Source organism: Dysidea avara, chromosome 6, assembly GCF_963678975.1.
Source record: "Dysidea avara chromosome 6, odDysAvar1.4, whole genome shotgun sequence".
Lineage (NCBI taxonomy): Eukaryota > Metazoa > Porifera > Demospongiae > Dictyoceratida > Dysideidae > Dysidea > Dysidea avara.
In genome coordinates this window covers 1936757-1954159 of record NC_089277.1, presented here as the reverse complement: position 1 = coordinate 1954159, position 17403 = coordinate 1936757, and the positions used below count along the sequence as shown (strand labels likewise).

The window sequence follows — 17403 nt, the reverse complement described above, 5'->3', positions numbered from 1 at the left end:
TCTTGAGGTTTTTGCCCATGAAACAACCTATCAAATTAAAGTTACCTTAGTATACAGTAGCATCTCCTTGCTTTCCTCTTTTGGTGTAACAACAAAAGAAATGTTAGATTCCCACAAAGCAAGGATATGCTCAAGTGAATGATATTTCCCCTCAAACTCTGCCATGCCACAAACAGAAGCAGTAGTAGCCACTTTCTGTCCCAAATCAATAATCTTCCGATACTTATGACTTCTTGAGAGAGTAGTGATAAAAATTTGTTTATTTGGAAGGAGCTGAGTCTGAAGTACATCATGAGAACTTTCATTTGAGACCATAGCAAAATCATCAGTTGTTGGGAGATTATCAGAAACATCTTGATAGTACTTTGTCCACTTTTCCTTTACCATCTGCACTTCAAATGGCTCAAGTTCTTGGTTTGCTCATGCAGCAAAAATATGCCAACAGGGTAATCCCATGCTATTTGCAAAAGCACAAGTGCACTTAAATTGGTTGTCATCAACATTTGTGGAGATGGTCCTTGTATTTTACATTAAAGTGGCTTGAATCTTCAACACTGACAGAGTATGCCACTTTAGAAGCTACTCTGTAATAAGATTGGCTGCATAAGATGTGCAAATAGAGTTAACCGATGAAATTCCTGGTATTTCATGACCGTTGCTATAGGTGTTGTAAATTCTTCTTGAGATGCAACATGTGAGTACTCTTCAGTACAAGTAGTGATATGCAAAAGCAAATTTTGAAACATCTCTGATAGCTTGTCAGAGTGATGGACAACTTGTTTAAGCTTACTGCGGCTGCTCTCCAAAATGATAATTAGTCATGTTGCCATAATGGGAAAATGTATCTCGCTTAATAGACACCCACATGTTCTGACACAAATCCCAAGTTTTGAAACAGTTCTTCCTTTAAGGAATCATATGTTGACTAATCTTCAGCATAAACTAGTTGCCGTTAAACATCCCTAACAGCATCACGATCATCTTTTGGAACTTCAAAATCGCAAACTTTTTTGAAAAAGCATTTGATCACATGGAATTGGCAAAAAAGAATGGTGGCATCTGGAAATTCCACCTTTAGAAATTTCCATTCTGTGAAATCTTTATTGATGATTATTACAAATACTTTTGACCACAACAGATTTCATACTTTTAATGACTGAAGGATGCTTTATATGTGATTGTAATCTTCAGAACTGGTGGCAGCATAGTAGACTACCTTGCCATGACCATGACCATCTTCAACCATTTGGGCATACAGGGCCAGGCTTGTTAACACAATATGTGCCATCGATCATCAATATTTCAGGAAACTTTTTAAACTATTCTCCCATTATGCCACTTTGGTAATACAGGATGGCAAGCTTATTTTCTTCAGTTACAATTACTCCACCTTTGGCATTAGGGTCACTTTGCAATGTAGTTGACAGCTTGTCAATTGTCATTTGGGCATCAGTTCTTCCCTGTATTTCCAATTCTTTAACCTTTAGCTTCATGTTTTGGATGTCTTTCAAAGTTAAAAGCTTTCCAAATTTGGCTTTAATGTGTTCTTTAAAACGTTTGTTGCTTTGCTGAAGTTTGATAAATGAATTGACCTCAACTTGTTCTTCCTCAGTTAAATGACGATGAGATGGGTAGTGTTTCAGCATCTCTTTTCCCAAATGATGATGATGCTGCAACTCACGATTGCAAACAACAAGTTTATCCGTAATCCTATCATATGAAGTAACAATGGTAGCATTACATCCTGTGGTGAAGTATTGCTGATTTGGTCTTTCTTTCTTGCCTCTCTGTTGTGCTTTACCAAAGTGTACACAACTTCACAGCATAGTTCAAAGATACCTTGCTGTAAGCCTCCTTTCATTCGCTTTCGAAACAGTTTGGCTGTTGTAGACACGTAAAGGGTGGCAAATTTCTCATGCAATGTTTTCAAAGCATTATCAAATTCTTCAAAGCTACCAAATTGCTTTCCAACACTGCACACTTTTAGCTCCTCCATCAGTACATGAACAACTCTCAGGAGTTGGGACAGCTTACCCCACCACACTTTTCATCTTTCTCACACATTCGTCACACTAAAGTAAGTAGACGCGTGGCACAAGCACTTTGTCTCATCTGACTCGGAAAACGTGAGTGATTACCTGGTTTGTCGGTGGTGATAAGCTGTTGTGCCAGCTTGTGACACCAATCTGTGATAATAGGCATTTTTACCATCATTATTGCCACTTATTTTCTGGTGCCAACAGCGTCATCCTATAATGTAACAGACAGGCATTGCTGAAAAGAATTAAGGCTAAATGGCTCTGCAACCTTTTCAGTATAACTATTAAAATTTATTACATTAAAAATGAAGTGAGGATCCAAGTGATAAAAGGTAGTGGGTGAGACAAGAAATAAATGATGGTATTACAACATAGCTCAGTGGGAAAATCCCTACATTGGCATCTTATAACAATCATTGTGTTCAATGTCAACATGGGGATTTTCCCATCAAGCTATGCTCTAGTACTGTCATTACTTTTATCTCTTGTTTCACTACTTTTCATTGCTTGGATCTCTAATTTTGTGATGTTTTTTTTTGTTAAGGCATACAGCTACCATATAGCCCAAAGTTTTCAGAGACAAAAAAATTCATGATTTTCATGATGGCTATTGTAATTACAAAAATTTGTTTGTAGTTGATACATCACATAAATGATTTGCTACATCAAGTAATTAGTTATACATGATTGTGGAAGTGCCAAGCTAGTGTCAATACAAAAATGAGTTTGTACAAGTTCTTTAAGCATGAATCACCCCTTCCTAACCCAAATGGTCCTCAAAGTGGGTTCCACCTTAACTATCGAGGCTGCAAGTGATAGGGTATCAGCTGTGTTGTCAACAGCAAGTGGAAGCAGTTGCACATTGGATGGAAGGAAACAAGGACCGTACAGCAAGCAGCTGTCAGGAATTGACAAGGCTACAATTGACAATTATGCTGTATCTCACAGAACTGCTGCAGTTATAAGGCATTTTAAAGATGAGTTTCCAAACTTGAGGTGAAGCACCATTGACAGTTAGAAGACAATTACTGACAACATGAAGACAGCACATGGCGAAAGAAATTTAGAACTAATCACAATGATAGAGGGTGAAAAACTGGATTCAGATAAGCTGAGCAAACAGTTACAGTTCTACATACACATGTTAAGAGTTGGCACAGGGGGAGTAAACACACAAGTTGTAATTCTGCTACTACAGGTATGTTCCAGAAAAGAGATCCAGCGTTGTTGGAAAGCATTGGGGAGCTGAAGAAAAGCTGGGCTAAATATTATTAAGATAAATTATGTGAAGAGAAAGACTAAAACTAAAGTAAGGTTTGCTATAAGCAATTGTGAAGCTGTCAAAACAAATTTCTGCTGGACATTAAAAGGGTTACAATGATGGAAGAAATACCTGATGAGCTGGTGATCAATTGGGACCAAACTGGTTATATTACAGTTTCTCAATGGATGATGGTTGAGAAGGGATCCAAGAGAGAGTCAAGCTGGAGGGAGTAATTGACAAGAGGAATATCACTGCGGAGTTTGCAGACTATCTGCCAGTTCAGATGGTTTATGAAGGAATGGCATTTCAGTGTTACCCCAGTGGAGTTAATTTTCCTGCATGTTGGCCCATATCTGCTACACCTAACCACTGGTGCAATATAGAGACTACATTCCTTTACATCACCAAGATCATTATACCATACTTGCAACTAAACAAGAAAGCGATGGACTTATCTGATGACTATTCACTTGTGATATTTGATGAATTCAAAGGCCAAACCACAGAGGAATTCTTATCCTTCCTTGACAAAAACAATATATATATACTATATTGTAATGGTGCCTCAAAACTGCACGAATCAGTTGCAACTATTTGAGAGTGAGTTTTAGCAAACCTGTGACAGACCTTCTAAGGACAAATGTTTGTGATTGGTATGCCAAGAAAATCTTTGTATTGTATTGTATTAATGCTTTACTCAGTTGGATGACAGAGAGCTGGTAAAATCTTGTTGACCTTAGGCTGAGTATCATAAAGCCTTTTGGAGCGCATGGATGATTGAAATATACTACTGATTTTTAAAAGATCATCCATAAAATATAATAAATGGCTTTAATAATTTTGAAATCATAAGACAATGAATAGTTTAAATGTATGAATACAGACAATATTACACAATGCTGTTAAACTGATGAGTTGCAGTGCCCATTGTAGTGTTATTAGTATTGATCTGGAATTGAAGTGAATTTTTGATTTTTAAAGCAAGTAACTAAATATGGTCGTATTTAAAGTTGACAGCAGATAGATTAATATTAAGGGTGCTCTGTACAGTCCGCTTATATGGCTTCACATGAATTTAATTTGTTCTATAACTTACAATTGGTTTTAGCAAATGTCCTGTACTTTTTTACTGGATATAAGTTAACACTAGTACACAGTTTAGTCCAAATCCAACTGCTAAATTTGCTTTAGAACATGAGTTACAGTTTTTCCCTTTATACTAGAACTAGTCCTACAGTTTATGCACAAGAACCTTGATACTTTTATGATACACTATGCTAAACAGCACAAACCATTGTGCATTTTTATTTTTGCTTCTCAATCATCACATATTTATCTTTCGGGTTGACAGTCCCAGAAATCCTTTTTTTACTTCTACGTTATTCATCATCTGAACTTGCTATTTCAAAATGGCAAATGCTCTTCTTTAGTAAGATTACTAAAGTAGCTTGTGTGAAAATTTCATGTCTATTGGATTAAAAATGACGGAGTAGTTCTAATTTAAGTGATAGGGTGTAGAATAGCAAGATTCGTGTGCTTGCTGCTATGGAATACCTAATTTACAGGTACTAAAATGTGTCAACATGTCACAGACTAATTAAGCGACCATAATATTTCTTTTAGTGCAAAACAGACTATGTTTTGGGAAGCTTTGTACGAACTGTACAGAGCACCCTTAAATACCAATGCAGTAACAACTGCAATAGCAAAGACAGCACAATCCAATCCTCCCACTTGTTTGTGAAATGGCTTCATAGTTACCTTAATGAGCATTAAACAAATTACAAATAACCTGTTGTGTTTCTTTATGAACTGTGCTAAAGACTGAATTGTATATGGACATTCACTTCTTTAGGTTTACTTCCCACAATGTTAGTTACAATCCAGTGATTATCATGATCCTTTATGACATGCACCAGCTCTTTCAGGGTAATGGATGATTTCTTTAACAGCAGCAGCCAAGACTGATTCGCCAGAGAAAGATTAACTGATGAGACAGAAACTTTAGAAATAGACCTAGAGATGGGTATCCTACAGTAAATGTAGAAAAGTTGTCTGACATTCCTGTGAACAAACCTTGTCTAATTATTAAAGAACAGTTTTCTTTTTTGAGGAGACCACAAGTGATGAATTAATGCAAGAACTACTGGCTACATGGCCTCGTGTAGCTGGACTAGCCTGGGATTGTTGCTGAACTAGTTTCACTATTTGTAGTAGCACAGTCTCACCACAAAATGAATCCAACTATTTTCCAGCTCTTTTTTATGACCTTCAAATCAAAGGTCGCAAGGTACTTCCATTCCACCTTGGGGTAAATCATTGCTGTATCAATGGTGGCCAGTAATCCTACAATGATTAGATCTGCCTCATTGAATCAAGACAGAGCACAATGTAGATGTTTTTCTAGGAAGATGTCCAACTACAGTATAGCGAACTTAATGATGGATGCTGTGTACCGGTTATGTTCATTATCTGTTTCACACAATCATTTCAGCTCTTCACCAATGTATGCTTCCCATATCGCATTGTAAACATGGTATCCACTCACCATCTGGACAAGTAATAAAGAATGGTCCACTGGACCATCACACATTATCACTCAACTTTTCACAGAGAATTAACTATGCACATGCATGCCTCTCAATCTTGTGATTGGATACAGTTTATGACATTTATTGATGATCACAAAAATTTTATCACATAATTTGACATCAGGTTAGAATCACAATTTTTTATACCCTGAAAGTTTGAAGGTATATGGTATACAAGTATGACTGTTCTATTAGAGTGACTGCTGTATTAAAGTATCTTGAGTCAGCCTTCACCTACTAGAGGACGTGTCACTAGCCATATAATTTTTTTCATCGCACTAGCATTATTATTAATCATTGTGTGGAGCCCATCGTGAAGTTGCAGGTATCTACCAAGCATATGTACTTGGCACATTTTGCTCATCAAATTGCACCCCTTTCACAGGCTATTGTTTGTTGTATATAATAACATTTTGTGATGCACTCAACTGGATTAAAATTCCTTCAATATTTGAATTACTAAATCAAATTCTTAAGTGCAGGATTTTACATTTTTGTTGATGGTCAAAGTTTGAGTATCTGTTGCTCATTAGGCTGAAAGTATAGCTGAGGGCAATACATATAATTATACTGATTTAGACTTAGATATACTATCGTAGGGATATTCCTACAGAGCTATGTTGCAGTACAATCATTCATATAATCTTGTCCTACTAGTTTTATCACTAAATCCCACCTTCATTTTTAAGGCTAGTTTGGTGCAGCAATATTTTTCAGTGTGACCCAGCGTTGAAACCGGGTCGGGTCATCCGGGTCACATTTTCTCCGGGTCATCCGGGTCTGACCCGGATTGGATCACGTGAGAAACGAAATTGTTCGTTTGACGCCGTGGAAACTTATAAACGCTATCGCGTAGCTCTTTCGTGAGCCACGCCCACTTATCGTGTTACAAACATACGCTCAGCCACGCCCATTTATTAGTAAGTGCAGTATGTAGCACGAAGCTGAGGGTATCTATGGTGAGGGGTAGCTATTGTTAGTAGGTGATGACCTTTTTTTTTATTATTTATATATATATATATTTTTTGGTCTTCAACCTGAAGTTGCGTCTGGATCCGCCCCTGTTTACTCAACACGAATCAACGCTCAAAAAGGTAGTCTCGCTCGCTCGAGACTAGCCGAAACATGGCTCTTATCGCACGCCTCGGCTTTAATTAATCAGGGTCAATCCGGGTCAGCAGTAGTGACCCGGTTTCAACGTTGGTGTGACCCATCCAATACAACAATATGGCTCTTTTAAGGTTGAGCACCATTAAGATTCTGCATACATAATGATGTGTTACAGACACCCTGGAATTCAACACATCCCTATAGCATCAATCCAAGTAACCAGTTTTTAGTGTTGTGCATAATTCCTTTCACATTATAGGCGTGTTATTGCAAGTTGGTTGTGTTATTTTTGCTCTCTCTCATCCTTCTAATTCTCTCGATTCCCTTCATCTATCCTCTCAACCTTCGTGTCAAACTCGGCCATAATGCCGAAGAAACGTGACAGATCAACTGGTATTTCCACTCCACCAACCAAGAAAACTAAAGAAGGGGAAAACCGAGTCGCGTATTTCTTGTGACCAATCGATTGAAGATAATGGTTTGCTATGTGAATTTTGCTACCATTGGGAACACAGTCGATGTGCTGGCATCTCTGACGAAGCGTATGACATCCTCAGCGACTCGTCGCCCAATATCATGTTCTTCTGTACCACTTGTCGACTGAAAGTCACTGGAGTTCTAAAATTTTTTAACGAAATGCAAGACAAACAAAATGCTTTGGAAGCTAAAATTGCCAAGATTGAAGACGACCTTCGTAAACAAACTTCATTTGTGAAGAGGCTAGAAAATGTTGAAGCTAAGGTGACTTCTGGTACCGAACGGTCCAACCAAGTCCTCAAGCCAAGCCAACCAATTGCACCAACCAAAAATGCTGTCGCCAACCCTGCTGCAACCTTTAAAAATATTAATCAACTATCTATCCCCTAAACCAGCTTCATCACTTGACAAGAAAATCAATGTTGTTGTTTATGGCCTAAAGGAATCACCAGCAAACACTAGTAAGCACGACCGGACGAAGCATAACCTTGTCTGTTTGATGAAAGTTTTCTCTGACCTCAAGCTATATCTATTACACCTGAATCAATGAAGGACTTCCACAGACTCGAAAAATATGATCAAAGCAATACTCGCCCCCGCCCCATTCTTGTCAAATTCCTGAGAGCCTTTGAAGCTACCCTTGTTCTATCATGTAAAAGTTCTCTATCATCTGGTATAGCAATCAAACCTGATATGTCAGCTGAGGAGCGTAAAATCGAAAGTATCCTACTAATAGAGAGACGAAGCCTCATTGATAGTGGCACTGAGAGCAAGCACATCAAAATTCGTGGGAATGGTCTGTACATCAATCATAAGCTCTATGCAGCAGTGCAAAACTCTCAACTCTGCTTACTATCTGCAAGCCTCCAACCTGTGACCAATGTTTCAAACACTGCCACATCCAATGCCCCAAATGCTTCCACCAACTCCTCAGTCTCCACTCCATCCCCTATGGAAGAGTCAAATTGACTAGACTTCAGTGCCTGTTTGTGGAACGCACGTAGTCTAGTAAACAAGTTAACTAATCTGTCAAGCTTTGTCCTCTCGCATGATTTTCAAATTATTGCAATCACCGAAACCTGGTTGTCAAATTTTATCTACGACAATGAAATTTTACTCCCTTCCTTCTCAATCTACCGTCATGATCGTAAAACCAGAGGTGGAGGTATACTGATAGCAATTAAACAGACAATCCCCAGTAGAATTATTAGCATCCCTGATGAAGTTGAAGCCCTTACTGTCCAGCTAATGCTGTATGAACCTATTAACCTGTGTCTTATTTATAACCCACCTAACTGCTCTGAAGTATACAAGCAGGATCTCTTGTCCTATTTAGAGACTACAATGCAATCCTTAGTAAAGACCTATATACTTGGTGACTTCAACTCCCCAGACATTGATTGGGCCACTCTGTCTAGTAACTGCAATTTTTCTTCAAGCTTATGTGATCTTTCATTCCAATATGATTTCTCTCAAGTTATTGACAGTCCAACCCATATTCATGGCAATACCCTTGACTTAATCTTCACTAATTCACCCGACTCAGTCACAGACATTGTTATATCTAATGATCTAAATCCGGCAACAAAGTCTGACCATTACTTAATCAGCTTCAAACTCCAGCTATCAACTACCCAGCACAGTATCACCTCTGAACCAATCTACATTTTTGACTACAATAAGGGAGACTACTATGGCCTGTCTAACTTTCTGTGCAATATTGATTTTTCTAATTGTTTCGGCAGTCTAACAATGTTGAATTTATCTGGTCATATATAAAATTCTCCTTATGCAATGCCATGGCAAAATTTATTCCAAAGATCAAGCTCAATTCTACTCATCAGCCCAAATATTTCACTCCAGCAATCAGACATCAGATTAACTGTATCAGGTCTCTTAAACGAAGACTTCGCAGATCTCCCTTCTCCAGTATCAGGAATCGTTTACACACTGCTGAACAGTCACTGTCTGATGAAATCCATAAAGCCAGGTCAGAGTTTGAAAGAAAGTTAATAATTAACTTTGCACCAAATAATAACTCCATGATCTACAAATATATAAGAAGTGTCAAAAAATCCAGCTCTATACCATCCTCTGTCCTTTACAACGGTGCTCCTGCCACTGACAGTGCTGATAAAGCCTCTCTTTTTAATGAATATTTCTTCTCTGTGTTTACCTCCTCAGACTTCGTACTCCCACCCTATCCTGACAAAATTGACCCATCTGTCAGATGTCATTTAGTATCAATCCAAATATCTGAACAGGAAGTATATGAAGCACTCGTCTCACTCCATACTGATAAGGCCACTGGTATTGATGGTATTGGCCCAAGGATTCTCAAACAATATGCTAACATTCTTGCTAAGCCATTGCACCATTTGTTTACAGTCAGTTTAAATAGTTGCTCCATACCTTATGAATGGCGCATACACATGATTGTTCCTGTACATAAATCTGGTGACAAGACTCAAGTTACTAACTATCGTCCAATTTCTCTACTCTGTATAACATCTAAGGTATTAGAACAACTAGTTTACAACAAAACCATTTCTTACATTTCAAGTTTTCTCTCACCTCAGCAGTTTGGCTTCTTAAAAAATCGATCCACAGTGCAACAGTTGCTTCTCATGTTGAATACCATACATAGTACTAATGACCAAACTGATGTAGTCTATCTTGACTTCAAAAAGGCTTTTGACAGTGTCCCCCACAAGGAACTGTTATTCAAACTTCGATCACTTGGAATTTCTGGCAAGCTTTGGTCATGGTTTGAATCATACCTACTTAATCGTTATCAGTGTGTGAAGATTAACAACTCTTTGTCTCACCTTCTCCCAGTTCTATCCGGAATCCCACAGGGAAGTATACTTGGCCCACTTCTATTTCTCATATATGTTAATGATATTCCGGACATCATTAAATTTTGTCTATTGTTTCTATTTGCAGACGACACCAAATGTATCAAAACTATCTCCTCACCACTAGATTCACTTAAACTTCAAGAAGACTTAAATAATTTAAACTTGTGGAGTACCCACTGGAATCTTCTATTCGGTCTATCAAAAATCTTTCTGCTATCTTTTAAAAGGAAATCTCCAACATCTTACAATATCGGCACCTCCCAGATTTCTTGTGTTGATACATACAAAGATCTAGGAATTATGTTATCAAGCGATCTGTCATGGGATGCTCACTATAACCACATTATCTCCAAATCCTATCAGGCACTTGGACTTCTAAGAAGATCTTTCTCCCTACAAAATTATGTCCAAGCCAAATCTCGACTATATACCTCTCTTGTTAGATCCCAGTTTTTCTACTGCTCGGTCATCTGGAAACCCCACCTAATTAAGCACATTCAGCAACTCGAACGTGTTTAGAGGCGTGCAACTAAATACATTTTAAATGACTACTCTACTGACTACAAGTCTCGTCTTATTAATCTCCATATGCTACCCCTGATGTACATTCTTGATGTAAATGATGTGATGTTCTTTCTTAAAAATCTCCACAACCCCCACAATGGATTTGACATCAATAATTTCATTAAATTTGCAACTGGTCACACACGTCTAGCTTCTGGAAACAAGCTACTCCAAACAAGATCACCTGACAATTCCACTAGTAACTTTTATTTTAACCAGCTTCCTCGCATCTGGAATGCCCTTCCCGTTATCAACTACCAGGACAACCCACTCAAGATAAAGGCCAAACTTTAGATTATCTGTGGAATCATTTCACTGCCAATTTCACCTCCAACAACACCTGCTCTTTTTCATTTCTATGTCCATGCTCAAAGTGTTCAAAGATCCCTCACAAGTCTTTCCCACAATCACTCAACTTGACAAAGGGTATCATTCACCACATTAAACAGGAGGCCTGCATGTTGAAAAACTTGTGCTTCTCTGTTGCATACCACTGGCCATGGTAACTCCGATCCCCTGAAATACACTTCTTTACATGAAGTTCTGCAGTGAACAGCAGCTTGATTGTCAGCAAACATTGTGCCTATTGTTAAGAACTGATAAATTATTGTATGCTATCCAATCCAGACCATTTTCGGAATAGGCACTTCTAATGGTTATATAAAGCACCATCACAGTGAAAACTGTTCTTTCATATGCAAAATTAGTACATTGCTTTTCATAAATTTATAATTGGATACAGATTCTAGCACTAACAAAGCTTTCTCAAACTCTAGTCATACCCAATGGAGTACTTGATGACTGGACATACTGATTATGTTTTTCATCAGATTTCTCCTAAAACATGTGTAGAGTAGGTGGGTCATTACCATTACACATTTCAACAATTAAGCTGTGGTCTTGTAATGATTGAAGCCTTCTCTTTGTAGATTAATGATATCATAGTTACAGTATAAGATGTTAGCTAGTGGGTCAATTGTTGTGTGGTAAAAGTACAGTAAGATGCTTGACTGTAAGATAAGGACAGCTTACGGATAATGGATAAAAATTAATGGCAGTAGTAAAAGTACACACAGACATTAATGATAACACTAATCATTGTCAATGTGTTTAGTTCATGACACTATAGGTCTGTAAGCCACACAGTTATATAGCTATCCTAGCTGGTTTTAAGCTCTTAGTTCAGCAACATGAGGTGGCTTACTATCAGCTTGTGTTTAACAAGTAGCACATCATCAACATTTTAGACTATGTACATTAATCAATATGAAGTGCAAGTATAAACTAGGAAAATTTAATGATACATAATATCAAGACACACGGTAGTGTGTCGTACGGCCCAAGAAGCCGGCGCGCCACACCGTGAGTATATTTACAGGATTTACAGGAAGAAAGAAAACGCCCCGTGTGATTTTCACACCTTTGTAGCTCAGTGATCCCTTATCCGATTGAAACCACATTAGCTACAGAAGTGTCGGCTAGGTAGGGGAGTCCACATTCCAAATTTTACGAAAATCGCTCCAGCCATTTCCGAGATACGAGCGGCCAGAGTTTGGGGTTTTTCTCGGGTTTTTTTCTTCTACGTACATCTTTTCGCACACTTCGCAAAATCCGCTATAAAACACGAATGCGTACTCCAATCGGGCTGCAATTTGGTGCACTTAAAGGGCTCATTATGGCGAATCTCAGTACCAAGTTTGGTAGGAATCCGATGAACAGTCACGGAGGTATGACCGATTATTTGCGTAAAATAAGGTCTGTCATGCCCACAGGGTAAACCCCTTGAAGGAATGAGCTGAAAATTGTAGATGGAGTAATTATCATAGGAGTGCCTTTTTGTGATTTGAAAAGAATCGAGTTAAAGACCATGGAGATATGACACAAAATCCAACCTTTGTCACAATTGATTTTTATGAATAACAAAACTATTAGTTTTCACGCCTACCAGACAAACCGCTTAGAGCAATGAGCTGAACATCGGTATGTAGCTGGAATAATTATCATAGAAAGTCCTTGCAGTAGTACAGAAGAATAGGATTACAAACCACTGAGTTATGATTCGAAAGCCAACTAACTACGTGTAGCAAATGCGAGATCGAGATACTCTAATAGAACAGTCACCCTAATAGAGCATTCAGCTACGTTTATAACTTACTCCATTATAGAATTATATTGCATTGCAAGTTATTCTATAGGGAGTTCAGCTACGAACAGTTAATCTTATAGACAATTCAGCTACAAGCAAGTCACCCTGTAGAGAATTTAGCTACAAACATGTCGCTGTAGATATTCAGAACATTATAAGTCACACTGAAGAGAGTTCAGCTATAAACAAGTCACCCTGTAGAGAGTTCAGCTACAAACAAGTCACTGTGTAGAGAGTTCAGCTACAAAAAAAACTACCCAGTAGAGAGTTCATCTATATAAACAAGTTAGCTACCCTAAAATTCTGCTACAAACAAATTACTTTATACAATCTTCAGCTACAAGTAAGTCACTTGGTAGAGAGTTCAGCTACAAACAAGTTACTCTGTAGTACAAACAAGTCACCATGTAGAGAGTTCAGCAACCAATCAAAAAACCACCCTGTAAAGAGTTCAACTACACAAACAAGTTATAACTCTATAGAGGGATCAGCTAGAAACAAGAGAGAGCGCAGCTACAAACTCAACAGATCACACTGTAGAGAGTTCAGCTAGAAACAAGTCACCCTGTAGAGAGATCAGCTAGAAACAAGTCATCCTGTAGAGAGTTCAGGTACAAACAAATCACCCTGTAGAGAAATCAGCTAGAAGAAGTCACCTTGTAGAGAGTTCAGCTACAAAGAAACCACCATGTAGAGAGTTCAGCTATGAACAGATCACCCTGTAGAGAGTTCAGCTAGAAACAAGTCATCCTGTAGAGAAATCAGCTATTACCTTGTAGAGAGTTCAGCTACAAAGAAACCACCATGTAGAGAGTTTAGCCGCAAACAAATCAAAATGTATAGAGTTCAGCTACAAACAGATCACCCTGTAGAGAGATCAGCTAGAAACAAGTCAGCCTGTAGAGAAATCAGCTATAAGAAATTACCTTGTAGAGAGTTCAGCTACATGTAGAGAGTTCAGCTGCAAACAAATCACCCTGTAGAGAATTCAGCTACGAAAAGATCACCCTGTGGAATTCAGCTAGAAAAAAGTTCACCCTGCAGAGAGATCAACTAGAAACAAGTCACCTTGTAGAGAGATCAGCTAGAAGAAGTTACCTTGTAGAGAGTTCAGCTACAAAGAAACCATCATGTAGAGAGTTTGGCTGCAAACAAACTACCCTGTAGAAAGTTCAGCTACCAATAGATCATCCTGTAGACAGATCAGCTAGAAGGATCACCTTGTAAAGAGTTCAGCTGCAAACAAATCACCCTGCAGATAGTTCAGCTACAAACAAGTCACTCTGTAGAGAGATCAGATAGAAGAAGTTACTTTGTAGAGAGTTCAGCTATGAACAGACCACCCTGTAGAGTTCAACTAGAAACAAGTCACCCTGCAGAAAGATCAGCTAGAAACAAGTCATCCTGTAGAGAGACCAGCTAGAAGAAGTCACTTTATATGTACAGAGTTCAGCTACAAAAAATCACTCTATAGAGATATCAGCTAGAAGAAGTCACCTTGTAGAGAGTTCAGTTACAAAGAAACCACCATGTAAAGAGTTCAGCTGCAAATAAATCATCTGTAGAGAGTTCAGGTTCACCCTGTAGAGAGATCAGCTATGAACAGATCACCCTGTAGAGAGTTCAGCTACAAACAGATAACCCTGCAGATAGTTCAGCTAGAGTCAAGTCACCCTGTAGTGAGAATCCTGTAGAGAGTTCATCTATGTACAAGCAAATCACCCTGTTGAGAGTTCAGCTAAATTTCAAGTTACCCAGTAGAGAGATCAGCTGTAAAAAAGTTATCTTGTAGGAATTAATCAATATGTAATAAATATGTATTATACGTATATATTATTTGCACATTTACTGATAAAATCAGAATTAAAGTATTTATAAAATCTGCTTCATCTTTTTCTTCTTCCTGTGGTAAAGAAAAAAATATATGTTAAAAAGCCCCAAAGCCATCCACAGGCTGGCTTTGGGCATGCTAATACAAAAAGAAGTGAAATCTAATCCAAAACAGCCAAACTGTAAGAAAAGAGTGCACCCCCCAAAAAGGCTATTGTGAAAAAAGATGTGAAATCCAAGGTGGCAGCCAAGAAATGGCTGTGATGGTAGGTTAATGGCAAAAATTTTAATTACGACAATTCAGGTGAATTTGGTGCCAAATCTTAGTGGAGGAGGCAACACAAATCCGCCTCAATTGTCGTTATTAAATTTTTTGCCATTATCCTACCATCACAACCATTTCTTGGCTGCCACCTTGGATTTCACATCTTTTTTCACAATAGCCTTTTTGGAGGCCGCACTCTTTTTTTGCAGCTTGGCTGTTTTGGATTAGATAGTACGTATGTATCAGTAATACACACATTTGAGTGTAATAGGGAATAAGTGACCAAGTAATGGTCAAAATTGGACAAGGTGAATTTTGACTAAAACAAAACAATTTTTCTTTATTTGTATGAAGATTTGTGTGATTGCCTACTATTTGCATAATGACCTCCCTTTGTGCTTTGCAGCACACTTCTATCCAGTTCTACATGTGTATATAACCATTAACTTCTGTCTAGTGACAGCTTTCAGCACTTAAATGGTTTCTGTTATAGTTATATGATAACTCTTTGTTGCATTTGAAATGCTTCCTGTGTCAGCAAAAAAATTTTCCACTCTAATATCATAAACTACTCTTGTACTTAAAAGGCTTCTTTGTTGAGGTAATTTGATAGGCTGTTTATTGTATCATTTACTTGTTGCACTTAGCTAGATGGCTTTTGTGATTAGCTAGCTAGCTGCACTTTTATTAGTGTATACATTGCAATTAAGGTAAATAACTTTATGATTAATTAAAAGATCATTTACTGTCTGGCAAGCCTTTACTTGCCCATTGCTCTTATACTCTCCTACAGTAACTTATATTAAGCATGTGTAGCTCATTTTATTCCAGTTAATAATTTTGGGAATATTCAGTGATGAAAGAATGAGGCTAGGAATAATTCCAAATATTACGATGATTTTCAGGAATAATCAGTTGTTAAATTACTCTAATAGAATACCCTAATAATACAGTCATCCAAATTATTTGTGACTGCTCTATTAGAGTATATCAATCTTATTATAGTGTTTTATGCCTGCAAGTAATTGTAGTTTTAGCTACAGAAGAAATACATGTGACTTGTATTATTTCAGAAGTGACTCCAGGAAATACTAGAAATACATGTGACTTGTATTATTTCAGAAGTGACTCCAGGAAATACTAGAAATACATGTGACTTGTATTATTTCAGAAGTGACTCCAGGAAATACTAGAAATACATGTGACTTGTATTATTTCAGAAGTGACTCCAGGAAATACTAGAAATACATGTGACTTGTATTATTTCAGAAGTGGCTCCAGGAAATACTAGAAATACATGTGACTTGTATTATTTCAGAAGTGACTCCAGGAAATACTCAGGAATAAATTTGGGAATAATATTAATAGGTGTATAAAAATAATTGCCAAAAAGAGTAATGAGTAAACTTAATATCATAATGTACTCAAGCCTACTTAAAATTCCAAGAGCTAAATAGGTTATGTACAGTGTAGCCATAGCTATAACTGTTTATATCATCCTATCCAGTTCACCTTAGAAGTTCCACTGTATGTAGTGTACTATAGAACTGTACACTATATCACTACCAAACAGTGTAGTGATTTTGATAATTCTTATAATGTCCTTATCCAACCATTTCTACAATATTAAACATCACTACTATAATAATTATGATACTGTGTAGTGAGGTGTATAAGATCGTGTGATCACTAATGACACAACTCCTGTAATAGTTGTTATGATACTAGTATGACCTCATTATTAATGATGTCATCATCACAGGAGGAACATGAAAAGTTAAGGAGAGCAGTTTTTAATGGTGATGTTGAATACATTAAGAAACTAGCATCCAGTAGAGTAGATGTGAACGCTGATGTATTTCCTCCGGTTAGTTAATATTACATGTTGTATTGAGTGATAATATATTATTCGTGTTGTGTATCAACTGGTGTGATGTGTTCAGTAATGTTCATGTGTGATTGTATCATTAGAACTGATGTTGTAGCCAGTGTTTTTTCTAAGATTTCTCTTTCGGGAATGGGGGAATCAGCAGTGACTATGTGAAAGTCTTCAGTTATGATAGTTAGCTACACTCACAACTATAATATGTTGCTGCCGTGCTACTTCTTAAATACCAGGTGCCCAGTAAATACTATCCCTTCAACTTTTTATAAATTAAATTAACCACACAACATGCTATACAGTGTAGCTTTGTTTTTCATCTTGTTTTGTAATAATAAATGCAGTATATTATGAGGAAATGCAGATATACTAGT

The 17403-nt window shown here is 37.5% G+C and overlaps 1 protein-coding gene across 1 annotated transcript in view; it reads left to right on the top strand.

The window, feature by feature from the left end:
• The window catches only part of LOC136258419 (ankyrin repeat, SAM and basic leucine zipper domain-containing protein 1-like), a 103159-nt gene that overhangs the window by 22585 nt on the left and 63171 nt on the right, over positions 1 to 17403 (top strand). Inside the window, exon 2 of the mRNA XM_066051734.1 lies at positions 16910 to 17014. Within this exon, the coding sequence (XP_065907806.1) occupies positions 16910 to 17014 (105 nt within the window). The remainder of the gene's footprint in view (positions 1 to 16909; positions 17015 to 17403) is intronic.